This window comes from Oncorhynchus clarkii, chromosome 24 (assembly GCF_045791955.1).
Source record: "Oncorhynchus clarkii lewisi isolate Uvic-CL-2024 chromosome 24, UVic_Ocla_1.0, whole genome shotgun sequence".
In the NCBI taxonomy this organism is placed as follows: domain Eukaryota; kingdom Metazoa; phylum Chordata; class Actinopteri; order Salmoniformes; family Salmonidae; genus Oncorhynchus; species Oncorhynchus clarkii.
Genome location: NC_092170.1, coordinates 26206494 through 26234359, shown reverse-complemented (window position 1 = coordinate 26234359; position 27866 = coordinate 26206494). Strand labels below are relative to the sequence as shown.

General features: G+C 43.4%; 1 protein-coding gene and 1 pseudogene across 7 annotated transcripts; one reads left to right on the top strand and one right to left on the bottom strand.

Moving 5' to 3' along the window:
* Nucleotides 1-2136: 2136 nt before the first annotated feature.
* On the bottom strand, nt 2137-3250 carry LOC139383091 (gap junction delta-2 protein-like; annotated as a pseudogene).
* Nucleotides 3251-8577: 5327 nt separating this feature from the next.
* Nucleotides 8578-25888, top strand: LOC139382194 (vascular endothelial zinc finger 1-like). Of its 7 annotated transcripts, XM_071126068.1 has the most exons (9): nt 8578-8674; nt 11219-11278; nt 19608-20422; nt 21374-21469; nt 22578-22647; nt 23068-23233; nt 24485-24529; nt 24949-25017; nt 25214-25888. In XM_071126068.1, exons 1-9 carry the CDS (start codon nt 8642-8644, stop codon nt 25534-25536), a joined length of 1677 nt encoding a protein of 558 aa, XP_070982169.1. In that variant the 5' UTR covers nt 8578-8641; the 3' UTR covers nt 25537-25888. The 7 variants fall into 7 exon arrangements, with proteins under 7 accessions (XP_070982169.1, XP_070982172.1, XP_070982171.1 ...); XM_071126071.1 differs by lacking the exon at nt 21374-21469; XM_071126070.1 differs by lacking the exon at nt 24949-25017.
* The last annotated feature ends 1978 nt before the right edge of the window (nt 25889-27866 follow it).

Below are 27866 nucleotides of genomic sequence, written 5' to 3'. Positions count from 1 at the left end.
GGGACGGCCAGGTCTTGGTAGATTTGCAGTGGTCTGATACTCCTTCCATTTCAATATTATCGCTTGCACAGTGCTCCTTGGGATGTTTAAAGCTTGGGAAATCTTTTTGTATCCAATTCCGGCTTTAAACTTCTTCACAACAGTATCTCGGACCTGCCTGGTGTGTTCCTTGTTCTTCATGATGCTCTCTGCGCTTTTAACGGACCTCTGAGACTATCACAGTGCAGGTGCATTTATACGGAGACTTTATTACACACAGGTGGATTGTATTTATCATCATTAGTCATTTAGGTCAACATTGGATCATTCAGAGATCCTCACTGAACTTCTGGAGAGAGTTTGCTGCACTGAAAGTAAAGGGGCTGAATAATTTTTGCACGCCCAATTTTTCAGTTTTTGATTTGTTAAAAAAGTTTGAAATATCCAATAAATGTCGTTCCACTTCATGATTGTGTCCCACTTGTTGTTGATTCTTCACAAAAAAATACAGTTTTATATCGTTATGTTTGAAGCCTGAAATGTGGCAAAAGGTCGCAAAGTTCAAGGGGGCCGAATACTTTCGCAAGGCACTGTATATGGGAAGAAAGCTTAAATTCTTGTTAATCTAACTGCACTCTCCAATTTACAGTAGCTATTGCAGTGACATAATACCATGCTATTGTTTGAGGAGAGTGCACATTTATGAACTTGAACATTTATTAATAAAGGAATTAGGAACATTTGAGTCTTGATACAACATTTTGAACAGTAATGTTCATTGGATCAGTCTAAAACTTTGCACATGCACTGCTGCCATCTAGTGGCCAAAATCGAAATTGCACCTGGGCTGGAATAATACATTATGGCCTTTCTCTTGCATTTCAAAGATGATGATACAACAACAACAAAAACACATTTTTTTTATTGTATTATCTTTTATCAGATCTAATGTGTTATATTCTCCAACATTAATTTCACATTTCCACAAACTTCAAAGTGTTTCCTTTCAAATGGTATCAAGAATATGCATATCCTTGCTTCAGGTCTTGAGCTACAGGCAGTTAGATTTGTCATTTTAGGCGAAAATTGAAAAAAAGGGTCTGATCCTCACAGATATGTGCACTACATACTCAGAAAAACAGATATTTACATTTTAGAATGTATTTCATCAAGAAAGTACGTTATACATGTCTTTTTTAATCTTACTCTTAATTACAAATTATTTATTTGGCTGTGGTTCATTTGATTTTCAGCACAACCCTGTTTGATAACTTAAAGTATTATAGTGACCTCTTGTGGTCAAAAACTAAACTCATTCAAATGCAGGTTTTCCATACACTGTCTTGTCAAACAGTGCAACGTTTGATTGTTGAAATTACATTCTTCTAAAATTCTTACACTTCTGGATGAGAAATACAAGTCACTGTTCCAATACTGTTTGATTCTGCCGTTTTTGAAATACTATGGGCAAATATGAGAGCATTTGAGATTGGGACACCAACTATAAACATTTCAGTTATTCTTCGATAATTTCAACATTAATTACTAAAGATCTATACACATACATACCATGCAAATATCAATAAAAAGAGGCACACATGCTACAAATAGTTAGTTGACTACCCACCAGTCAATCAGATTAGATTATTCTGAAAATAATAATGTTATAAGAGACAAAGTCCCTTTAGACAACATAAATGACTGTGTGCACACAGGTCAAAACTACTCTGCCAGCTATGTATTTCAACAATTACAAGGAATTATTGAAAAGTATCCTACAAGCATTGTTAGAATGAGAAAACGTGTCATGTTTTATCAAACAGGTGTGTTTGTATTGAAGAACCCTGAGATTGTGTACAGTAGGATTTACGTATGTGTGAACAGACTGAAGATAATGACTGTAAACTGAATGTATACAATTTTCCAGCAAAATGTTTTACTTTTCTCTGTCTTTTGAAACTCAGGAACAGTTTGAATGTTCTTTATGTAATTTAGGCTATAGTATGGATGCTAAAGCTAAATCTTTCTTTCTGAATCAGGAGTATACTCTTATTCTCCAAATGCCCAATCTGAGCAACCTATGCTATAAACTCTCTTTCCCTTTGTTGTTTCAAAAGTGGAAAATGCTACATCTGAGAATCACACAGAATGGGCCTTTCACAGCCAAGACTTCTTAGTTCGTCCCATCTTGGCCATGTTTGCCAGTTGAACCTTAACCCGGTCCCTCTCTTCCGGAGTCCTCTTGGAGGTGCACTCCACAGTAGAATCAGTCTCAAAGGTGATGGCTGGGACATGAGTGAGCAGGTGGCCCCCAGCCTTCTCCTGGGCCATGGGAGTGGGAGTCTGCAGGACCAGCCTGCCCCTCAGAGAATGTTTGAGCTGCAGCAACAGAGGGTTGTGGTGGTCGTACAGCCCCACAGGGTCCCTCTCAGGGCGGAAGCAGGTGGAGCAAGTGGAGCACAGTATGCGGAAGATGTAGACCCAGCCCAGAAAGTGCAGCTCTGCGATGTTGAGCACAAAGCAGCCCAGGCTAATGCTGAACATGAAGTTGAGAAAGATGGTCTTCTCAGTGGCACGTGACACGAAGCAGTCTGTGCGGGTGGGGCAGGGGTAGGTCTCGCAGCAGTACAGTTGGGGCACCTTGAAGCCAAACAGGTAGTACTGCCCCACCAGGAAGGTGATCTCCATGACGGAGCGCAGCAGCACGTGCAGGATGTAGATGAGCAGCACCTGGCTGGAGAGCTGAGTGGGGTCCTCCCCCAACTCCCCATAGACCTCCTCCAGCAGGCTCTGCTCCACCCCCTCCGCTTCCTGACCAACCCACTCCTCCCTGTATCCAGGGCAGTAGGTGGACATACCAGTCTCCAAGTTCTTCAGCCCTTCCCTTCCCAGCTGCCCAAAGACCTTCTTGGAGGTACGCTCAGCCATCACCTGCCCCCTCTGGATCTCCAGCTTCTCGTCCTTGGCGATCTTGTGCAGGGCGTAAACAATGTAGAAGATGGACGGCGTGGAGACCAAGACGATCTGGAAGACCCAGAAGCGCAGGTGTGAGACGGGGGCGAAGGTGTCGTAGCAGACGTTGTTGCAGCCGGGCTGCAGGGTGTTGCAGGTGAACTTGAACTGCTCATCGCTGTACACCGCGTCCCCCACCAGGGTCACCAGCAGGATGCGGAAGATCAACAGGCAGCATGGTCAGCCAGATCTTGCTGATCACTGTGGAGTGGTTCTGCACCTCGGACAGGAAGCGTCCTAGAATGGACCAGTCTCCCATGGTTTAACCTGGGGGAAGGGGTGGGGAGGTTTGAGAATGGACAAGCGTGTGAATCAGAACCTCTCAGTGCACTGCTACCTAATACAGTAGAGTCCGAATGATTTAGACACCCACATGCTTTTCTTTCAAAAACAAGGACATTTCTAAGTGACCCCAAACTTTTGAACGGTAGTGTATGTAAAGTAACATTTTCTACTGTTTTGCAAACAGTGAGAGAAAATGACTTCTTATCTGGTCTAAGATGGTTGAATAAATAATTTTACAAAAAATTTCACTCATTATCTCATTACTTCTCAAACAGCTGTTGATACAGAATAATGCTAGAGTATGCCCATATCAGTGTGGGGTATACAATGCAAAGGAAATTGTAACAGCAGAAAAGGTTTTTCCTCCTTTCCTTTATCATAACAATTGAAAACATAAACAGAGAAGAACAATCTTAACAATACAGTTCAAAAATTCCCTCACCTCTGGATCGTTTGTCTCTTTCCAAACCCAAATCTGGAAAAAATGCTTTGCCATGCAGTCCGCATTGACTATAATTAATATGAGTTCTGTTTAATGGACGATATGAACGGTGTTGAGCCTGATATGGGAAAATAGGCTGACCAGACATATTCAGCCACTCTATCTGAAACTCTCATTGTACTGTGGGGATAAAAAGGCAGCCAATGTACAGTTTAACAAAGATTTAAAATACAATGGGAGGCACCTTTTCTGAACAGCCGGGATAGTCAAACAATAACAGCAGGGAACAAACTGGAAAAGGGAAACAATGCCAGTTTATGCAAAGGTTCTGCTCTTCACCAGTTTAAAAAATAAAATTTAGAGAAATGGAAGATCGAACATTTCTCACTTTTCCAGATTATGCTCAGTCAATCTTTGATTGAAATGTGATAACATGTGATGACAAATTAGAGGAATCATCCAGTAGTTTTAGGCTTATATTCACCAGTTATGACTACAGCATTTCTCTTTCTGGAGACCTCTAGTTTTAGTGCTTTGCCCCATCCATTTATAGACCTGACACAGAGATAAAATCTCACAATACATAATGTTCACTAAAATTGTCTTCCAGGAACTGCCTGTACGAAACAGGACTGTGGTATCCTTTCAAATGGTATACTGAAAACACTATAAGCAGCTTGCATCAATGACGTATGGATCCAATCCAAGTCTACAGACGAAACACACAGAACAGGTTGTATCTCTATTAAAATAAGTATTTTAAGAGTCTATCCATCCACTTGAATGTCCATCATGGGATCCAATGTAAAGACCAAGCCTCAGTATCCTCTGCAGCATCTGTGTCTCTGCTTCATCGTGATGTAGTCCACCCACTGTGGCTCTGGAACAGAGGACATGAGGACCATTCCCCTGCAGTTGGCGAGGGTAGGAATTCAATTGTTACTGTGTGTGGTTGGGCTGAAAGGCTGGATTAGGTCTCGTCCGTGTGTCATACAGTGCATTCGGAAAGTATTCAGACCCCCTGATTTTTTCCACATTTTGTTACGTTACAGCCTTATTCTAAAATGGATTAAATTATTTATTTTCTCATCAATCTACACACAATACCCCATAATGACAAAGACAGAACAGGTTTTTAGAATTTTTTACAAATGTATTAAAAATTCAAAACAGAAATAGTATTCAGACCCTTTGCTATAAGAATTGAAATTGATCTCAGGTGCAACCTGTTTCCATTGATCATCCTGAGATGTTTCTACAACTTGATTGGAGTCCACCTGTGATAAATGCAATTGATTGGACATTATTTGGAAAGGCACGCACTTGTCTATATAAGGTCCAACTGTTGACAGTGCATGTCAGAGCAAAAGCCAAGCCATGAGGTCAAAGGAATTGTCCGTAGAGCTCCAAGACAGGATTGTGTCGAGGCACAGACCTGGGGAAGGGTACCAAAACATTTCTGCAGCATTGAAGGTCCCCAAGAACACAGTGGCCATCATTCTCAAATGGAAGAAGTTTGGAACCACCAAGACTCTTCCTAGAGCTGGCCACCCGGCCAAACTGAGTAATTGGGGGAGAAGGGCCTTGGTCAGGGAGGTGACAAACAACCCGATGGTCACTTCGACAGAGCTCCAGAGTTCCTAAGTGGAGATAGGAGAACCTTCCAGAAGGACAACCATCTCTGCAGCACTCCACCAATCAGGCCTTTATGGTAATGAACAGAAAGAAGCCACTCCTCAGTAAAAGGCACATGACAGCCCGCTTGGAATTTGCCAAAAGGCACCTAAAGACTCACAGACCATGAGAAACAAGATTCTCCGGTCTGACGAAACCAAGATTAAACTCTTTGGCCTGAATGCCTAGCAATACGTCTGGAGGAACCCTGGCACCATCCCCACGGTGAAGCATGGTGGTGGCAGCATCATGGTGTGGGGATGTTTTTATTTTTTAACCTTTATTTAACCAGGTAAAACCCATTGAGGTTAAAAACCTCTTTTGCGAGGGTGACCTGGCAAGAAGGCAAAACAACAGAGAAATAGCAGTGTGTCATTAAATATTACAGAAAATTACAAAATACACACAAAAGACAAAGTGTCACAAGTTACAGGTACAATTGAAGATTAGAAACAATTGCGGTTATCACAAACAGTGTTGTCAATCAGAGTCTTAAAAACAGGCAAGAACAATAACTTTAAAATCTTTTGAAGCATGTTCCAGGATGAAGGGGCATTATGGGAAAAAGATTGTTTCCCCATCTCAGTTCTATCCTTAGGAACAGACAAGGACAGCAGCGACTGTGAACGAAGACTGTATTTACTGACTGATCTGGTCAGTAAAGAACAGAGATACAAAGGGAGGGACTGTGAGACTAGTCAGGATCGAGAGAAAGATTAATGGAGAGATCAGAGAGATCCTTGAGATCCTGCTCCAGAATGCTCAGGACCTCAGACTGGGGCAAAGGTTCACCTTCCAACAGTAGAACGACCCTTAGCACACAGCCAAGACAATGCAGGAGTGACTTCGGGACAAGTCCCTGAATGTCCTTGAGTGGCCCGGCCAGAGCCCGGACTTAAATCGGATCGAACATCTCTGGAGACACCTGAAAATAGCTGTGCTGCAACTCTCCGCATCCGATCTGACAGAGCTTAAGAGGATCTGCAGAGAAGAATGGGAGAAACTCCCCAAATACAGGTATACTTATGTAAATGTGATATTTTAAATTTGCAAACATTTCTTAAAACCTGATTTTGCTTTGTCATTATGGTTTATTGTGTGTAGATTGATGAGGAAAATAACAATTTAATACATTTTAGAATAAGGCTGTAACGTAACAAAATGTGAAAAAAGTAAAGGGGCCTGAATTCTTTCTGAATGCACTGTATGTAAACACTACAGGGCAGCCAATGCTAGTGGGCCAAATATGATCAATAATTGTTGATCTAAATGAGAATATTGAGGAAGCCTTTGGCTTTCTGAAAAACACCAATCTGTGAAAGACAAAGACAGAAATGACTAACTAAGCACGAAGCATTGTCATGCCTAGAGGTGCAAACCATTGATAATTAATAGACCCTTTATAGGACCTATATACTGTAGATGCTTCAGAAATAATTTATAACTAAGTGTCTCGCAAGATAAAGTGTTGCACAATTGACTAGACAGCACGTGTGCCTACTGTAAAGTTTGATCATGTACCATTTCATTTTAAGTATGTATAGATCAGTTTAAAGGGCCAATAGAGCCGTTTTTATCTCAATATCAAACCCTTTCTGGGTAAGAAATAAGTACCCTACTGTGATTGTTTTAAATGAAAATGGTCAATAAGAAATTAAAAAAGCTTCTTAGCAAAAAGCAAATGCTCAAGCAAACATTTTGCTAGGACTGTCTGGGAGTAGTCTGAGTGGGGAGGGGTAAATTAGCTGTTGTTGGCAGAGGTTTGGAACTACCTTTCTTATTGGTCTATTAACTAATTAAGCGCCGGGTGATGTCACCATGCAGGCCAAAACTCTATCCCAACAAAACAGGCTGAAATTTCAGGCAGCTCTTACACTGAAAGGGCATTATCATAATTTCACAGTATTATTGCAAACACATTTATTTAACTAGGCAAGTCAGTTAAGAACAAATTCTTATTTTCAATGACAGCCTAGGAACAGTGGGTTAACTGTTTATTTTTCCTTGTCAGCTTGGGGATTTGATCTTGCAACCTTTCAGTTACTAGTCCAACAATGTAACCACTAGACTACCTGCCTCCTCGGACATAGCCTGGACATATATATATATATATAAAGCAAATCATGTTTTTGACTGCACTGGGCCTTTAATCGTTTAAACTTCTCAATTGTATGTCCACAAATTTGATTGTGTCTGACTTGCAATATTTGAGTTGGATGGCCAAACCCTGGGCTGCATGACCAAATCATTGATTTGAATGGGTGTCAATCACTGTGTGTGGAAATCTGTTTGGGTTTTCTGTGAACTTTTGAGTGTGTGCATTGATTTCTAATTGTATATTCAGTGGGAAGTGATACATTTACGTTTTACGACATTCCTGTTTAGGGTTGGAATCGTCCCAATTCTCTTTTTTTCTTTCTTCCTGAGAGCAACATATGGCAGTAACCAAATGCAATCTGGAAAAAAAATCTACGTTTTATTGTTTCACTGATTTAATTTGAAGTGACTGCTGTGGTTAAGTGATTATTATATACGTCTATCTATGTAAGTGATTCATCATTACAGTATTACAGTATTAGAGCAAGGCCATGGTGGTTATCAGATAATGGACGATGAAGGTAGGTTCTGAGCACATTTGTATATTAATTAATGTTATGCATATGTTGCATCCTAATTGTGTTATGCAAGCATTTGTGTCTGGAGGTCAATATTTTGCAATCCAAGCAAATCTTGAAAGGATTTCTTAAAATTTGATTTCAAGGGGTTGACAAATAGTAACTAAACTGTATAGAAACAACATGTTGCTTTTCCCCTAGTGTTTGTGTTGTAACATAATGTAATGATAAATACAGGCACAATCAGTAACCATATTTGACGATGGCATATTGAAAATGTACTTTTATGCCATCTCTGGAAGGCGCTCCAATGGACTAGTTAAGCACGACAAATGGGGGAACACGTTCCATGTCGATCATATTTTGTGTGTATTTATACGCGCCACATCGCGCCACATCATATACCATTCAATCGTTTCCCAATACATACGTATTAGAAACACATTTTACAGTCACAATATTTTAATACAAGCCAATTTACACTATGTTCATTTCTGAGAAATCTCTAACGTCCCATAAACGTCGACTAGAAATGGTTCAGCCCGGAGGGTTTACAGGAAGTTGTAGCAGCTGCCATGTTTAGCTGCTTTGTTGTAGATTCCGTCTAGGTTTCCTGCAGATTTTAAGTGTTGCAATGGAACCGAGCTGGAGTACATTTTTATTCCAGGTAAGTGTCATCAGAGTGGTAAATTTGATTAACTACATCTAAATGTTACTAGATGTCTAATGCACCGTTGCTAATGGTGATTTTAAACGTGGATTTCTAGTAAAACTATTCAAGCAAAACAATGGTAGCGTTAGCTAATATTGGCTAGCCTATGAGCAATCCGTTGAAAGAGCTAACGTTAGCTCGCTAGCTCACTACATCAATCCCAGACTTCCAGCTGTGAGGTATATGGATGACGCTAGAGAGGGAGAGAGAGAGGGAGGGCATCTGGGTGCCCCCCCAGTTCTTGTAAATTGTTGGTGTTAATGCATACTTTAATCAAAATCCGCTAAAGCATGTTTTATTATAAATACCGGATACATTGGAATGGGCCCCATTTAGTTAAATATAAAAACTAAGCAAGCTAGCAAGTGATCATGGCCGCGCGTTTGTTAGTTAGGATGCTAGCCAGCTAGTTGTAGCTAGCCTCAAAGAACGAGAACAATCCACCTCCAGCGGCGAGCCATGCTAGCTAGCGAGTAAATGTTTTTTTTTTTTGCAGTCAGTGATTTTGTTTACACATTTTGATAGGATTTGAATGATGTTTTACTTTCAGCAAATCGCACTTGTATACGTGCCGGGCACGAGGAGGGAATACCCCGCACTTCCGATTCTAAAATTTCCCCCCTTTTCCTCGTCCCAAAATATGTAACCGCGGGTTGGAGAAAGAATTCAAACTATGCAGTAATCTGCAGCCAAGATGCTAGCTAATTCTTGCACTACTGATAATTTGTAACCCGTCTTCCATATGTCTGAGATTTCTATTAGGCAGCTCGCGGAGGATATTCATGTCCATGTCCAAATTGCAAATCCAGGAATAGGGATAGTATTTAACATTTTATTAAGTACCTATATCCATCCAATCTATACATATTCAGAATTTATGGACATGGTTACAGCATTTTTAGCAATGCACAACTTGCATCAGTTGCAAAAATGCTTTTCCTACCCTCTGGCAGTAGGTGAAAAGTTGTCAATGTAAAAACCTATCCTCTTGTTGCACTGTGTCCATGCAGAGGAATTGTAGTATTTACTAATGTGTGCTTGTAACAAGATGTTAAACATCTGATAAAAACGTGTACACATATTTTGCAGATGTTATTGCAGGTGCAGCGAAATGCTTGTGTTTCTTGCTCCAACAGTACCTAACAATTATACACAAATACTCCTAAATTAAAAGAATGGAATTAAGAAATATCAGGATGAGTTATGTATATGATGGTGTGTGTATGGACAGTATATGAGTAGAAAATGTGTACAGCAATAGTTATATAGGAGGAGCCCTGACTAGAATACAGTAGATTATTTTTATTTAACTAGGCAAGTCGGTTAAGAACACATTCTAATTTACAGTGATGGCCTACCGGGAAACAGTGCGTTAACTGCCTTATTCAGGGGCAGAAGGACAGATCTTTACCTTGTCAGCTTGGGGATTTGATCCAGCAACCGTTTGGTTACTGGCTCAACGCTCTAACCACTAGGCTACCTGCCACTCATATACATATGAAGGGGGTAAAACAGCATAAAGTGCCTTTGGAGGAAGAAAACGTGAATGCAGTCAACTTGCCAGGTACACTAAATTCATAGATTGTAGACATTACATAAACATTGGGAATTAAGTCACGTGTGTCAGCTAGATCTTGAAAATGGCTCTCTTTCCATCACACCTGGGGGGGAATTGCATTTTAATATGTATGCCTAGACATTTGAAACATGCTCTTTTTATGTTTATTTTCCTGGAATGTGGATCGTTAGCTTAAGGGGAACAGGCTATTTCTCCTAGTGGACATGTATATAACTTTTCCTGTCCAATATATCTGGCAACCTAAGATGCATTACAAAATGCAGTGTCAGTTAAATTATTAGATGAATTGGACCTTTTTGAAGACCCTTATTCACAACATCTCAAATGGCCTACTGCGTAGTGTCCCAATCCCAGGTCAAATGTAAACACCAGTGTTGAAAATATATGTCCTCAAACCACTTGCCACTTGTTTTTTTCCCCCTTCCCTACTCCGCCTAATCATATTGCAGCCGCAGTGGTAGGCCTAGTTCTGTTCCCTCAGCGCTGGAGAGGTGCAGCTGCTGCCAGTTAATTGGCGTGAGCCGAGGACCCTTGATAATGGTTTTATTTTGTGGCTAACAAGGCACAAATACCTGAAGCTGGTGTGATGGAGCAGTGGAGGAAAATGGAAACTAAGTAGTTGTTATTTGGAGGTTCCATTGATTCGCTGGATTTGATAAAGCATCTAATGAGGCTGTGCGTCACTTGTTACTGTTCTGTAAGCGTTGGAAGTTATGCTTGGTGCGGGGGGGGGGGGGGGTGTTCTAGTGTTCTCGTAATCCTCCTGAATCAGATGACGATGACTAATTACTTTTCTCACGATTTTAGGACAAACCTACGTTTTAGGATTCCCCTAAGACAATACGTAATAGGGTTTTGTTTTACTGTTAATGTTAAAATTTTATTAACAAACCCAGTATTTTCCCTTTCTTTTGTATTAGTCTTCTGTAGGTCCCATGGTTCCAGGGAATCCACGTAGGGACTACTACACAGGGATCAGAGTAAGTTCATATCCTCCACAGTAAAATCCCTGTAACCTGTGAAAAAAAAATTCTGCACATGACACGACCCCAACCAAGCCCTCAACATAGGTAGAACAAAGTATGTAGTCAAGGTCTTAGTCCTGGTTTCAGGGTTAACACGCAGATCTTGTTGCTTCCCTCATGCAGGTTAGTGCCTGAGTATGTTTATCAAGTTTTGTGAGAACACAAGGAATACCAATATATTTGAACTATTACTGTTTCTGGGATCATAAAATAAATTGGGCACTTCTTATCTGAGCAAATGGCAAGCTGTGTTCTTGTGGGCCTTGTCTGATATCTAAACAGATTAGCATTGTGGTCAATGAGATACTTCTCCATTGTAAAGCCCCGCCCCACATCTCTGACTGAATTAACAGAACAGGCTGCTTTTATATGTTCTGTATATTTTTGTTGTTTTCCACGCCCCTACTCTGTTACAACACTATTTATCTGGGAATGACCTCAGCCTTCAGAGCGGATTTGTATCAAAATCATCAGAGCAGCGTGAAGGCACAGCGGGCTTCAGCTCCCTATGCGTCTGAGTCTGAGAGCCTTGCTGTCTCACACACACACACACACACACACACACACACACACACACACACACACACACACACACACACACACACACACAGCTAGAATAAATGCTAATGGTGGTAAGAATTCCAGTCTGGATCCAACTTCAGTGCGGACGGAGGACAAAAAGGGGACTCGACACCCTGTGACTTAACCCTGTTTTTCTCCCATTCCCCAAAGCACGGCTGCCTCACTAAGCAGTCTGCAGCGGCCGCCAGCTGAACAGAATCCCCAAATCAGGCAGGACTGGTGTCACAAAGGCCCCCCTGAGGGTCGTAAGTGCATCACTGCTTGGATTTGTGTCTTCTACGGCTCCACAAAAGAGCATAAAGAAAAAGGAACACAATTTGGGATTTTTCCCGACTCCCCCAGCCCAGACCCCATCCCTTGCCTGCCTGGCTGACCGTATTGGGATGCTTGGCTGAACCTGAAAGCCCAGGGGTCAGCTCTTTAACCCTGCCCTATGGTGATTACGGAAAATAACAAGGTTGTTTCAATCGTGGTGTCTTTGGTTTGCCCGTTGTAAGGTTGCTGGGTACAATGTGAAACTCTATTCACGCACCAACCAAAAATATTCATAATCCCCCCGCCCCCCCACCCATTCTTTGGGGGCTGCCGTGACCAATTGGACAATGCCAGCAGCTGCAGATGTCCTCTGTACACTCCTCTATTAGCTACCAGTGTTGGGTCATTGTTTTGCTATCTTGTCAGTTTTCATTACACTGCTATATGTTTTTCAAGCACTACAAAACAATAGACAATCAGCAACATTTTGGGTAGTGTATGATTATTAGTATGTGATTATTGAAACATTTCCTGAGTTAGTATTTGTTAAAGGAAATATTTAAATGTTGTAATGTTTTTTTTTTTGTGTGTGTGAATTTTACCCACTTTTCTCCCCAATTTTGTGGTATCCAATTGTTAGTAGTTACTATCTTGTCTTATCGCTACAACTCCCGTACGGGCTCGGGAGAGACGAAGGTCGAAAGCAATGCGCCCTCCGAAACACAACCAAGCCGCACTGCTTCTTAACACAGTGCGTATCCAACCTGGAAGCCAACCGCACCAATGTGTCGGAGGAAACACTGTGCACCTGGCGACCTTGGTTAGCGTGCACTGTGCCCGACCCGCCACAGGAGTTGCTAGTGCGCGGTGAGACAAGGATATCCCTACCGGCCAAACCCTCCCTAACCCGGACGGCGCTAGGCCAATTGTGCGTCGCCCCACGGACCTCCCGGTCGCGGCCGGCTGCGACAGAGCCTGGGCGCGAACCCAGAGTCTCTGGTGGCACACTGGGCCACTGCGCCACCCGGGAGTCCCAAATAATGTTTTATTTACGTATGGTTGTAGTAGGTTACGTAAGCCAGTGGGATGAATGTGATTCGGGGGGGGTGTAATTAGTTTGAGAGTTTGACGCCTCAACCAGCCTGCACCCACAGCACCACATAAAGGTGGTGTGAAATTGCTCCTAAAGGGATATTTATAGCAAATGTAACATGCTGCTTATACAACACGTACTGAGACACAACAAGTTTCATTTCAAACAATTAGCATTGGTAGGTTCTGTTACCGTCATTCAAAGCAGCACTGAATAGTAAAGGGTCTGCTCGTCATTGCAGATGGATACCGTGTCCAGCAGGAGCTATAACATTGGAGGAAATGTTGAAGTAGATGAGAAACTACCTGAACTTGTCCAATTGGTCAAAGCAACCATTCTGGACAGTGTTTACACCCCCCAAATCAAATAAAAGATGGCGCCAGAGGGGATTTCTTCTGTTTTATGGGCTCTTAACCAACCATGCTATTTTTTTTTTTTTTTAAGTGTAACTTATTTTGTACATAATGTTGCTGCTACTGTGTCTTAAGACCGAAAAGAGCTTCTAGAAATCAGAACAGCTATTACCTTAAACTTCACTAAGAATTTCTCTTTAATGAGCCGGACGAGAGGGATTTACTCCAGACACCCGAACAGGCCCTCATCCCCGTCATTCGATAATTTCAGCACGTTAAATGTGCAACCAGAGGAAAAGAACTCTAGATCACCTTTACTCTACACAGAGACTCATACAAAGCTTTCCCTTGCCCTCCGTTTGGCAAATCTGACCATAATTATATCCTCCTGACTCGTGCTTACAAGCAAAAATTAAAGCAGAAAGCACCAGTGACTTGGTCAATAAAAAAGTGATCAGATGAAGCAGATGCTAAGCTACAGGACTCTTTTGCTGTCACAGACTGGAACATGTTCCAGGATTCTTCCAATGGTATTGAGGAGTACACCACATCAGTCACTGGCTTCATCAATAAGTGCATCGACAATGTCGTCCCCACAGTGACTGTACGTACATACCCCAACCAGAAGCCATGGATGACAGGCGACATCCACACTGAGCTAAAGTGTAGATCTGCCGCTTTCAAGAAGCAGGACTCTAACCCGGAAGCTTATAAAAAAAATCCCACTATGCCCTCTGATGAACAAAGCATCAATACAGGACTAAGCTCTAATCGTACTACACTGGCTCTGATGCTCGTCGGATGTGGCAGGGATTGCAAACTATTAGACTACAAAGTGAAGCACAGCTGAGAGCTGCCCAGTGACACGAGCCTACCAGACAACCTAAACTACTTCTATGTTTGCTTCAAGGCAAGTAACACTGAAACATGCATGAGAGCATTAGCTGTTCTGGACAACTGTATGATCACGCTCTCCGTGGCCAATGTGAGCAAGACCTTTAAACAGGTCAACATACACAAGGCTGCAGGGCCAGACGGATTACCAGGACGTGTACTCCGAGCATGCGCTGACCAACTGGCAAGTGTCTTCACTGACATTTTCAACCTGTCCCTGTCTGAGTCTGTAATACTAACATGTTTCAAGCAGACCACAATAGTCCCTGTGCCCAAGAACACCAAGGTAACCAGCCTAAATGACCCGTAGCACTCGCGTCTGTAGCCATGAAGTGCTTTGAAAGTCGGGTCATGGCTCACATCAACACCATTATCCCAGAAACCCTAGACCCACTTCAATTTGCATACTGCCCCAACAGATCCACAGATGATGCAATCTTCATTGCACTCCACACTGCCTTTCCCACCCGGACAAAAGGAATACCTATGTGAGAATGCTATTCATTGACTACAGCTCAGTGTTCAACACCATAGTGACCTCCAAGCTCATTACTAAGCTAAGGACCCTGGGACTAAATATCTCCCTTAGCAACTGGATCCTGGACTTCCTGATGGGCCTCCCCCAGGTGGTAAGGGTAGGTAACAACACCTCAGCCACTCAGATCCTGAACACGGGGGCCCCTCAGGGGTCAATGCTCTGTCCCCTCCTGTACTCCCTGTTCACTCATGACTGCACGGCCAGACACGACTCCAACACCATTAAGTTTGCTGATGACACAACAGTGGTAGGCTTGATCAACGACGAGACAGCTTATAGCGAGGAGGTCAGATGCCAGGACAACAACCTCTCTCTCAACATGGTCAAGACTAAGGAGATAATTGTGGACTACAGGAAAAGGAGAACTGAGCACACCCCCATTCTCATTGACAGGGCTGTAGTAGAGCAGGTTGAGAGCTTTAAGTTCCTTGGTGTCCATATCACCAATAGCCAACATGGTCCAAGCACACCAAGACAGTCGACGAGGGCATGACAAAACCAAATCCAGCGGTTGTACGTTTGCCAAAAGATTTGGCATGGGTCCCCAGGTACTCAAAAGGTTCTACAGCTGCACCATCGAGAGAATTCTGACTGGTTGCATTACTGCCTGGTATGGCAACTGAGGTTGGAGACCGAGCAAGGCCCTACAGAGGGTAGTGTGTACGGCCCAGTACATCACTGGGGCCAAGCTTCCTGCCATCCAGGACATCTATACTAGGCGGTATCAGGAAGGGCCTAAACATTGTCAAAGACTCCAGCCACCCTAGTCCATAGACTGTTCTCTCTGCTACCGCACGGCAAGCGGTACTGGAGCGCCTTGTCTAGGTCCAAGAGGATTCTTAACTAACAGCTTCTACCCACAAGCCATAAGACTACTGAACATCTAATCAAATGACCCACCGTGATGCTGAAACATTGGTATTTTACCCAATAAATTCCTGGGAGTGTGTGTGCGTGACTGTTTTTCTCTATTTTAGTTTGTTTTCTGTTAGTCAGCACTACATTATTTAATTTTCTCTGGTAGTGCTCCAGCTAATGTTTTTTTATTAGGTATAGTTAGCTAACACACAGGTTGTCCCGTTCTAGGTGCTGTACCAGTAGAGGAGGAAAAAAAGATCACCTTACATGCAACAGATTTAGATTATTGAGTGGCAGGGAGGTGTGTGTGTGTGTGTGTAGACAGCCTGTTCAAATCAAATGTATTTATATAGCCCTTCTTACATCAGCTGATATCTCAAAGTGCTGTATAGAAACCCAGCCTAAAACCCCAAACAGCAAGCAATACAGGTGTAGAAGCACAGTGGCTAGGAAAAACTCCAAAAGAAAGGCCAAAACCTAGGAAGAAACCTAGAGGAACCAGGCCATGAGGGGTGGCCAGTCCTCTTCTGGCTGTGCCGGGTGGAGATTATAACAGAACATGGCCAAGATGTTCATAAATGGCCAACATGGTCAAATTATGATAATCACAGTAGTTGTCGTGGGTGCAACAAGTCAGCATCTCAGGAGTAAATGTCAGTTGGCTTTTCATAGCCGATCATTGAGAGTATCTCTACCTCTCCTGCTGTCTCTAGAGAGTTGAAAACAGCAGGTCTGGGACAGGTAGCACGTCCGTTCGGTGGACTGGGGACGGCAAGGAGTCTTCATGCCAGGTAGTCCTGAGAGAGAGCGAGAGTAAATTCAATTCGCACCGGATAAGACAGGAGAAGTACTCCAGATATAACAGACTGACCCTAGCCCCCGACGCATAAATACTGGAGGCTGAGACAGGAGGGGTCAGGAGACACTGGCCCCATCCGATGAGACCCCTGGATAGGGCCAAACAGGCAGGATATAACCCCACCCACTTTGCCAATGCACAGCCCCCACACCACTAGAGGGATATCTTCAACCACCAACTTAACATCCTGATACAAGGCGGACTATAGCCCACAAAGATCTCTGCCACGGCACAACCCAAGGGGGGGTGCCAGCCCAGACAGGAAGATCACGTCAGTGACTCAACCCACTCAAGTGACGCACCCCTCCTAGGGACAGCATGGAAGAGCACCAGTAAGCCAGTGACTCAGCCCCTGTAATAGGGTTAGAGGCAGAGAATCTCAGTGGAGAGAGGGGAGACGGCAAGGGTGGTTCGTTGCTCCAGAGCCTTTCCGTTCACCTTCACACTCCTGGGCCAGACTACTAATATGACCGACTGAAGAGATGAGTCTTCAATAAAGACTTAAAGGTTGAGACCGAGTCTGCGTCTCTCTCTCATGGGTAGGCAGACCATTCCATAAAAATTGAGCTCTATAGGAGAAAGCCCTGCCTCCAGCTATTTGCTTAGAAATTCTAGGGACAGTAAGGACGCCTGCGTCTTGTGACCGTAGCGTACGTGTAGGTATGTACGGCAGGACCAAATCGGAAAGATAGGTAGGAGCAAGCCCATGTAATGCTTTGTAGGTTAGCAGTAAAACCTTGAAATCAGCCCTTGCCTTAATATTAACAGGAAGCCAGTGTAGAGAGGCTAGCACTGGAGTAATATGATCACATTTTTTGGTTCTAGTCAGGATTCTAGCAGCTGTGTTTAGCACTAACTGAAGTTTATTTAGTGCTTTATCCGGGTAGCCGGAAAGTAGAGAGGACAAACCATTCACAGAGACAAACTGATCTAAACCAGGCCAGAACTTGTCCATGTAGACCAATTTGGGTAGTCTAACCTAGAAGTAACAAAAGCATGGATTAATTTTTCTGCATCGTTTTTGGACAAAGTTTCTGATTTTTGCAATGTTACGTAGATGGAAAAAAGCTGTCCTTGAAATAGCCTTGATATGTTCGTCAAAAAAGAGATCAGGGTACAGAGTAACGCCGAGGTCCCTCAGTTTTATTTGAGACGGCTGTACAACCATCAAGATGAATTGTCAGATTCAACAGAAGATCTCATTTTTTCTTGGGACCTAGAACAAGCATCTCTGTTTTGTCCGAGTTTAAAAGTATAACGTTTGCAGCCATCCACTTCCTTATGTCTGAAACACAGGCTTCTAGCGAGGGCAATTTTGGTGCTTCACCATGTTTCATTAAATTGTACAGCTGTGTGTCATCCAAATAGCAGTGAAAGTTAACATTATGTTTCCGAATGACATTACCAAGAGGTAAAATATATAGTGAAAACAATAGTGGTCTTAAAACGGAACCTTGAGAAACACCGCAATTTACAGTTGATTTGTCAGAGGACAAACCATCCACAGAGACAAACTGATATCTTTCCGACAGATTAGATCTGAACCAGGCCTGAACTTGTCCGTGTAGACCAATTTGGGTTTCCAATCTCTCCAAAAGAATGTGGTGATCGATGGTATCAAAAGCAGCACTAAGTGTATCTTTGATGGATTTGTTTGAGCAGATCTCGAGTTGAATATTTTGGGTGTACAATTCTAGATTTAGTCTTCATAGTTTAAAAAAAATACAACTCGAGATTTGGCGAGAAGGTCAAGAGGCGTAAATCTACAAAGTGAAACAAACCTGTCGATTTATTGTATGTATGTAGTTGGTCAGGTGTACGTTGGTGTACTGTATATTGTTCATGTCATTCTGGCACGACATAACTGACTACATCACCCACTGAGCTCAAATCTCAGAGTTTAAGTCCTCTCCTGTGTGCACCTTGAACAGCTGCCTCCTAACCCTCTTCTCCCCTCCTAACCCTCTTCTCACACCACATTCATCAGGGCTGCACTTTTGTTTTTTCTGAGAGGCTCGGATGCCCTGGCTGGAAATGGCTCCCTTTCTATTTCTGGTAAATTAATGGATGTCCCTCTTTTTAAAGCCTGTCCTTCCTCTTAGAACGCAGCATTCATGCTGACAGGGCTGGGGTTGTAGTAGTAGTAACTTAGATGCCTGAATGGCACAGGGGAAGACTTGGAATAATTGTTATTTTTTGGGGGGCTCCCGAGTGTCGCAGCTGTCTAAGGCACTGCATCTCAGTGCGAGAGGCGTCACTACAGACACCGTGGTTTGATTCCAGGCTGTATCACACCTGGCTGTGATTGGGAGTCCCATAGGGCGGCGCACAATTGCCCCAGCGTCGCCGGGGGCTTGGCCGGTGTAGGCAGTCAATTGTAAATAAGAATTTGTTCTTAACTGACTTGCCTACTTAAATGAATAATGGCATAAATTGAGCAACCTCTTTTTGAACCTCAAACCTCACCGTCACCCACAAGGCTACCCTTAGATATCACCAGAAAAGCGTTTGAGTAGTATAGCTTAGTTCATGAAATTCATCAACAACATCTGTAAATGGAAGCTGACAACCAAATGGACTCTTCAAATAAGAAAAGTGAATCAAATTGTCATTCTCTGCTCAATTCTTTTAAAAATGAGAAGTTCTGTTTTACTGTCATCCTTATCTTGGAAACAGGGGTAGTTCTGCTGACAAGGCAGTCCGTTTCAACTCTCTGGAGCAGTCAGAAACAGGTCTCTCTCACTTTCTCTCTCTCTGCTACATGCAGCTGTAGTAGCTTTGACGGTGTGACTGACACTGTAGACTGTGTACTGATATGCTTCTACATGGCTGTCTTTGTGTTGTCCTTCCAGCAGGCCAATGAAGCCCTGCATCACCAGCACCAGGTGGCCCAGAACAGCTTGCTGCCTCTCCTCCAGTCAGGAGGACCAGAACCTGTGGACCAGAAACCTGTGATGCCCATCCTCCTGGATCAGAAGCCCCCGGTCAGCGTCGCTGAGCTCCTCAAGGACAATGTGGCCAGTGGGACAGGGGGAGGCGGAGGAGGAGGAGGCGGCGGCGGTGGTCCCGTTGTAGTGGTGAAGAAAGAGCCCAAGTCCAAAACACCTTTCATCTGCGGCTACTGCAACAAGGCCTTCCGGGACAGCTACCATCTCAGACGGCACGAGTCCTGCCACACGGGCGTCAAGATGGTGTCTCGTCCCAAGAAGACACAGACGGCGCCCACCATGGTGCCCATGATCTCCACAGTGCCACAGCGCGAGAACAGCGGCGGTCAGCCCTCTTACATCTCCACCATCGCTGGCATCCTCACCACGGCCACAACCTCAGCCTCCACGGGCTCCAGCATCATGTCTCCCACCATGGTGCCCCAGCAGCAGCACCAGCATCAACAGCAGCACCAGCATCATCAGCAGCAGAGCCAGCCCAAGAAGCCTGCCAAGCCAGTGAAGAAGAACCACGGCTGTGAGATGTGTGGCAAGGCCTTCCGTGACGTCTACCACCTGAACCGTCACAAGCTGTCCCACTCAGACGAGAAGCCCTTTGAGTGCCCCATCTGCCAGCAGCGCTTCAAGAGAAAGGACCGCATGACCTACCACGTGCGCTCACACGACGGGGGCGTTCACAAACCTTACATCTGCTCTGTCTGTGGGAAGGGCTTCTCCAGGTGCGTGGCGCAGTTCAACTTATTCAAGTTTTCCTTTAGTCCACTTAAAAAAGGTTTATTGTCCATAGTACATGTTGAACTGTAATTGTCAATAATGCATTCTGAGAAAGAGTTTGTGTAAGGTTCTTTGGAATTTCACATATTTCTTATCGTTATCTCTTTTTCACTGCTTCCATTTTAATGGGCCCCAAATATATTTCCTGATTGTGGGGAAAAAGCAAGAGGGCCATATCACAACTTTTCAAAAGTCATCTTAATTCAGAATGGGATACATTTATGTACAGGATACGACTATGTCGTAGAAGAAGAAGCCTAACTGACAGGCATAAAGGGCAGATCGTATCCAACAGGTGCAGCCTCATAAAACAATGTCATATGTAGCCCTAGATTAATATGAGGATGATTCAAGTCAATGGCGGGCTTGGTTGGGTAAAAACATTCCACTTGAAATTGATATTCAGTGGTCAGTAGCCTAATAATTTAAAGGTGTGATGAATTTAGGAAATCCTCGTGTGTTGGAATGTAATTGAATTGGACTGGTTAATCAGTCTCAATCAATAGGAATTTAGGAACATTGCTTTGTATACTAGTATGTTTCCACTATGATGCTTTAATGCACATAGCCAAAAGGTGTTATGTACAATTTCCACTTTGAATGAAATTCCTCAATCAAAGAACAAGGTGGAGTATAATTTGAATGCCTAAAATCACATACCAGAATGCCTATTTATATGGTAACCCTATGAGACAATGTCCTTGTTGTTCTGGACCACCTCTTGTTTGTGTGTAGCTTTTATGAAGCTCGGCCATGATTACTGATGCCCCCACGCAGCTTCTGTTCAGACCATTAGTACTGGCTCATGACATGCAAGCAGTGCCCCACCATGTATATAAACAGTATCTGGAGCTTTGCGTGCGTCACATAGTAGTCCCTCGTGTGTCCCCTCTCAGGGATATCGGCAGGGGACAGGGAGAATGCTGCAGGGGCCAGACGGCACCAGAAGAGATGGGTCTCCAGTGTAACTCCTGCAGCTCCCAAGGCCAATGGTAGTGTTCTGACTCACTGACTGGTCTGATTTCTAATCATTGATTTAGCTCCTCCCCTTTTGTTCTTTCCAATATTGGAGAGTATTTTGTTATTCCCCCCCAACCTAACCTTTTCAGACATCATTAAGTTGTCAGTGAATGGTGAAGTTCTTGAGCTAAATGATTAGCAACTAGTGAAGTGAAGTATATTGCATCATAATCATAGTGACTTTGCGCAAAGTAACAAATCTTACTCTTATGCGGCTAGAGGTACATGTTCATTTTCACGCTTGGCAGTCCTGAAAGAGGCTATTCCCCTCTTCTTTAACGAAGGAGTGTTGTGTGTGAGGGGAGATATGAGCTTTTGAGCTCCACTGCACTCCTGAGGAGATGGGATTGGACTCCTGCTCGCCATCACGAAAAGCCTGCTAGTGTGAAACTGCCTCCTTAGAGACATTTTTAAGCCACACTCTCCTCCTTTGTTGGAGGGGAATTCTCTGGCTGCGTTTGTCCAATAGCTACATTACACTAGTGCGGCTTAGTGAGGGCAGAGGAGAACTGAACGACAGATGGGACGGCTGTGGTTGCCAGATAATTGTCTTCTCCAGGGTATACTGTAGAACAGATTATTTTATTTTTTGTGATGTTGTAGAATAGAGTTCTAGTTCGATTTTGAAAAATGTCTAAATTCTATCCCTCTGGTTATTTTTTGGTGTGGCTTAACTGAATAATTTTCTTATTTTTCTTGTTGCAAGAATATAAATTATTACTTTGGGAGGGGTGTAGTATTTATTCATTTGGGAGGGGTGTAGTAGTGGATTGATACTCTAATAGCTTGTGTCCCATGGGTCCGATATGGACACCATGAGACTAACATAAATTTACTGTAGATGTTTTATTTATTAAATTAAACGTAATTGAACTATTATGGTATAACTGTGGGTTCACCGAGAATTTGTAATTTGCCTGCAATCTTTGTTGGCCCATTTTGTTTAATTGAATCACGTGTCAACAGAGTAGCCCCAGCTACTGTCAGTGTATGGCATTATTGATTAAACTGTACTGGTGTTTTAGCTATTATACCAGGTTTTAAAATGCCTGTGTTCTTCTGTGTCCTCTCCTCCTGCAGGCCTGACCATCTAAGCTGTCATGTGAAGCATGTTCATTCCTCAGAGAGACCCTTCAAATGCCAAGTAACGGTAAGGAGCCAGGCATCCTCCTCCGGGACGCCCCCTTCCCTGTTTATGGTCACTTTCCTGTACCGCACATTCACTCCTGGTTTGTTGGATTAAGGATGAGATTATTACGCTAACTACCAATTGTAAAATATGTAATCTCTCCTGAGTCTTCAAGATGTCAGACATGTCTGCAGTGTACACACACATAAACTCATTGAGTGAATAAAAAAAATAATTATATATTTGTTTATTGAACCTTTATTTAACTAGGTAAGTCAGTTAAGAACAAATTCTTATTTACAATGACAGCCAAACCCGGTTGATGCTGGGCCAATTGTGCGCTGCCTTGTGGGACTCCCAATCACGGCCGGTTGTGATACAGCCTGATACAGATTGTATCTCATCTGATATCCCCGTCATTGTCCCTCTATACCACCCCAGGCCTGCACCTCTGCTTTCGCCACCAAAGACCGCCTGCGTTCCCACATGATCCGACACGAGGGCAAGGTGACCTGCAACATCTGTGGCAAGATGCTGAGCGCTGCCTACATTACAAGCCACCTCAAGACCCACGGCCAGGCCAGCTTCAACAACCCCTGTAATAAAGGTACGCCAAGCAGCCTCCCACTCTCCTCCTCCACTCCCTCCATCCTTCCCACTCTCCCCTCAGCCACACCTAGGTATTAAATCTTATATTTGTTTTCTTAAAAAATACTTTAGGTATTTATTCTGTCCCTATCTTTATGCTGAAAGCACCCCATGCATTGTTGTTCTGTGGTGTCCTGTACAACATAGGCAGTCACAAAGCACGACGTCAGGGGTGTATTCATTCTGCCAATTTCTGTTGCTAAGTGTTTCTTAAATGGAATGAAACAAAGGGGGACCTACCTGAATTTGTCCAGTAAAAACTCTTGTTTTGATACGAGAGTTTCTTCAGAATTATGAAATGGAGTGGAGAGTGACCCATGTCTGTATTTGATTCCAATATATTTGGGTCAGGATAAAGAATGATTAGGAATAGGCCTACCTTATATTAGCCATTTTCATGGACATTCATTTCCTTCAGTGCAGCACCACAAATTGACTTATAGATTAAAATGTACTGCACAACAGTCCACAACTGACAAGGACTGTGTTACCACTCATTCAGGGATTCAAATCATGATAATGTCAATTTGCTGGGGCCAACCCACAGCCCTGTCTGGTTTACCAGTTGTTTACATGTGTGGTGGGGATGACAAGTGTCTCTGCTGACAGAAATGGATAGCCTGGAGCAAGAAATCTGGTAGGAGACGGTCTAAATTTAAAGGGCTTTGGACGTTCAATTCATTTGACGCTCATAGCAAACTAGTGCAGCAATACAAGTCATTCAAATGCGATATGCGAGTCGACCAAAGAAAACACTTCATATCCTCTTAAGTGTTGATGGGTCTGTATGCTGTTTTCTGACTCTGTGGGTATCTTGTTTTGTCAGCTGTTGAAATTGAGGTTTATAACATCTGCTCTCTTGTTGGTTTGTCAAACCTCCACTGACTTATGGGTGTTGAAGTCCAGTTTGGAAGAATGAGATCACTCTAAAATGGCACGGGCAAAATCTATTGTTCAGCAGACCCTAATCATTTTACCTAATAAAATGGATATGCATACATTATACAACTATCTATTTATGTCCTCACCAGCTACAATGTGCATTAAACATTTTAGTACTTGGTAGAAGGCCAAATGATTGGCCCTTCGTGTATCTAACCCAATGACTTGTGTCCCCCTATGCCCTTCTGGCACGCAGAACCAAGTGATGCCCTGTCCCAATCAGTCCTGTCAATCAATGTAACCCCTATCTGTCTGTATCTCTGAATAGGGCTAAGTGACTGGCAGTGGAACCACCACTCAGGGCTACGAAAAGGTAATCTAGTAGCTAAAGCCGAAACCCATCCCGATCCCAACCCCTCCAAATTTGTAGCTGTATACTTAGTTATGCATTGAAGTGGCCCATTTTCCACTACAGATCTGTCTTCTAGCCTAGCGTGTGTAGTTCTAGTTGTTTTACAACCAAGTCGTTGCAGATGCTTGTGTGTTATGGTTATTCAGGTATCAGGGTTTTATTTCATTAAGCAGGATCAATAAGTTAGCTAGCCAAACGACTTTGATCAACCTTAAATTACAACTCGGAATGTTTAAGTGGAATATGGGTTGTTTAAAGCGTTGAGTTAATTATACCATACCATTTCAAGTTGACTATAGTATGAAATAAAGTGTTTCTGAATATTAGCTGAAAGTTAGCTGGCTAGCACATTGATCCTGCTTTTTGAATTGCCCCCTCAGGTGAGTTGACGGTAGGAGAGATCTTAAATAACTCCTTCCAAGTCCTTATGGACATCTCTCGTTTTCAAGGTAGGTTCATAAGAATCCTACCATTTTGCTTTATAATGTCTAATCATTTTAATGTGTGTGTTGACCGTTGCAGTGACTCAAACCTCGGCCCCTCTAACCCTGTGGAGCTTGGGGCTATCCTAAATGGTTTGTAATGAACGATCATCCAGCTCATTCTGTCTTTCTTTCGCTCCTTCCCTCCCTCATCTTTCCTCAGACTCTAACAACGTGCACAACTCCGGCTCAGTTACGCCCGTCACCAACTCTGCCGCCATCACCTCGGCGATGAACCGTGGCAACGCCAGCAACCCGGTAACCATCGCCGCCCAGATGAACATCACCACCAGCACGGTCAACATCACCTCTCCAATCAACCTGCAGCACCCAGTGACCATCACTGGGCCCATGAATATAGCCCACCCTGTGGCCATCACCTCTGGGATGCCCATGAATATAACCGGGCCGCTTAACATCGCCATGCGGCCCATGGATAGCATGCCTTTTCTCTCCCAGGTCCTGCCTTCCTCCCCTCCCTGGTAGTAACCCCTTCCCTGGCCCCTGGTTAGCATCTCTTTATCAACCCCTCCCACCTCTCTCCTTCTACCCCCAAACCACCACCTCCTCCCTTACTTTAGCAGACCTTCCTCCTTACCAGGAGTACTATAGATGATCTTGTAGTAGAGCAGAGGTGTAGTATGGTGGGCTAGCTGGACGCTGCTAGCTGGTGTCTGTCCGGCTGCAGTGGGAGCAGCTGTGACTGCAGCATGATGAGAGGTGGACTGGCCAGCCCCTGTAGATGCTGGTGCATTTTATTACCTTTTAACTGCCGGTAGGAGAACAGTCCTGGAAACCATGTGAAGTCTCGGAAGGAGGAATGGAGCTTTGGAATGATGCTCCATTGGACTACTTTTGCATAGTTTACTTCCCAGGTTAGTTTGAGGCTTTTCTGTCTTCTTAGGTCCTTTTTATTATATTACTGTAGAACCAAAACTGCCATCTGGGGCCCAAGGTGCCCAGAAAGAGAATGGAAGCAGAGATGAGAGGCTGTGTCAACTACATGTGTTCTAGAATGGTTAAAGATTATGGGTCAAGGGTCACAGGGCTGCTTCCTTCCCCAGCCCAGTGCCTACTGGCGCTGCCTAGGCCTATGTTCAGTACACAGGCCTCTCCCTCAACTGGCAGGAACTCTTTGGAACGCGTGTAGCCGGCACGGCGCCGATGTGAGCCATTGCCCCAAAATCAGGCTGTATGTCAAACTGGTGGACGTTGTTCAGAGACTTCTGCCCTCGTCAGTGGCCTCGCCTTCCCTGTGTCTCTGTCTTGGGAAAGGCAAGATGTATGAGGCCTTTGCTAGTATTGCATGCATGCCAACACAGTGCCCCAAGATAATTACTCTAATCTGGTATGGAGTTGTGGTCTTGTTGGCATTGGATTCCCTTTCCATCGATCTCGTATCGATGTTGCATGTGGACGTCTGAGCTCGTCCAAGTTTGGGTTGAGTAAAAAAATTGTCATTAGATTTGACAACTTTTTTTTAAAGAAAACACTACAAACAGAATAGTTTTGAAGTATGTGTATGTTTGTCATTTGGCCTTCCGCAGTGGCCGTAACTAGTGTGCCTGAACTGCTTTACAACAAGACTATTTCACACCTCTGCTTCCTCTTCTAGATGTGATGGACATAGACTTAGACAACACTAGTGCCCAATAGCCTGTTTTAGCATGGGCAGCGCCATTGAGGACTTTTTGAAGAAGTCAACTGGATGGGACTTCCTATAGGGTTAAGGAATGATCACATAATTCTATTCAGGTCATCAGGTGGGATCAACCAATGAATTATACTCATGAGAAAACATTCCAAAACTGCAGGTGGCAGTAAATCGCCTACCTTGTTCTAACAACACACTCCAGGTGGCAGTATGCACCCTTTTAGTTTGTTTGCCAACTCATAGAAGTAGTAGTAGAAGAAGAAAGTGTACTATTTCAGAATTCAATGGTGCTGCCTCTGCTCTCACAGATGCCATAATGTCTATGGTGATGGACTTGTTTTGTGAAGGAAGCCTTAACTGTTCAGATGGCTAAGAGCTAGACAGCCCCCTCAACCAAATTGATATGTTGTCATTTTTGGGGGCGGGGAGTATGGTTTACATTGAATTAAGTGTTTTGTAAGCAACATTCTAAACCATTATAAACATTTTGAAAACTTGTTCTGTAATAATTTTATAAATAAAGGGCCATTACTCTTATGTACCATCAGTTTCTTTTTAACCAAATGCTTTTAATTTGTTTACGATGACACTACAGTTTTTTAAATGCAATGATGGTTTTGGGCTTAACTTAAGTTTTGGAAGAGAAAAGTTGGTCTGATCTTTCTCAATTTTCTTTATGATTTGGAAGTTCTTGGAGCCCTGTGAAGGCTGATGAATGTATATCTTTGTACAAAACCATTTAGTTCAGAGGACATGTTAGTTATGGTAGACACATGCAAGGAAAAAAAAACGTTTTATAAATCTTTTTGTATTAGAACATTAACAATGGTAATTTTGTATATACGAAGACTAGGCTTTCTAATTAGCATAAAGGTAAACATTCCTACTTTTTTTTTTATATACATATGTGTGTCAAGAATAATTGTAAACATATGCGCAATGTTTTTCTGTGCCTTTTATTTGGGTTGTCTAAATAAAAGAACTATAAAACATGATTGTGGACTGTCCATGCTGAGTCTCAGTGTAGGAAGGACAGAGTTAACATTTGGCTCACCCAACATCTCCTAAAAGGTATCTCCTTTCTTTCGCCCCCCCCCCCCCCCCCCCCATTTCCCCCCCTCAGGTGTCTACACTGCCTGGCTCACAGTTGGCGTGCTATTGG

Excerpts from the sequence above, each read along its gene's own strand:
- LOC139382194 (XM_071126068.1), top strand. The coding sequence starts at position 8,642 with ATGGAACCGAGCTGGAGTACATTTTTATTCCAG. Across the intron at positions 23,234-24,484 it reads CAACAACCCCTGTAATAAAG|GGCTAAGTGACTGGCAGTGG; the intron begins GTACGCCAAGCA and ends ATCTCTGAATAG. Across the intron at positions 25,018-25,213 it reads GGACATCTCTCGTTTTCAAG|ACTCTAACAACGTGCACAAC; the intron begins GTAGGTTCATAA and ends ATCTTTCCTCAG.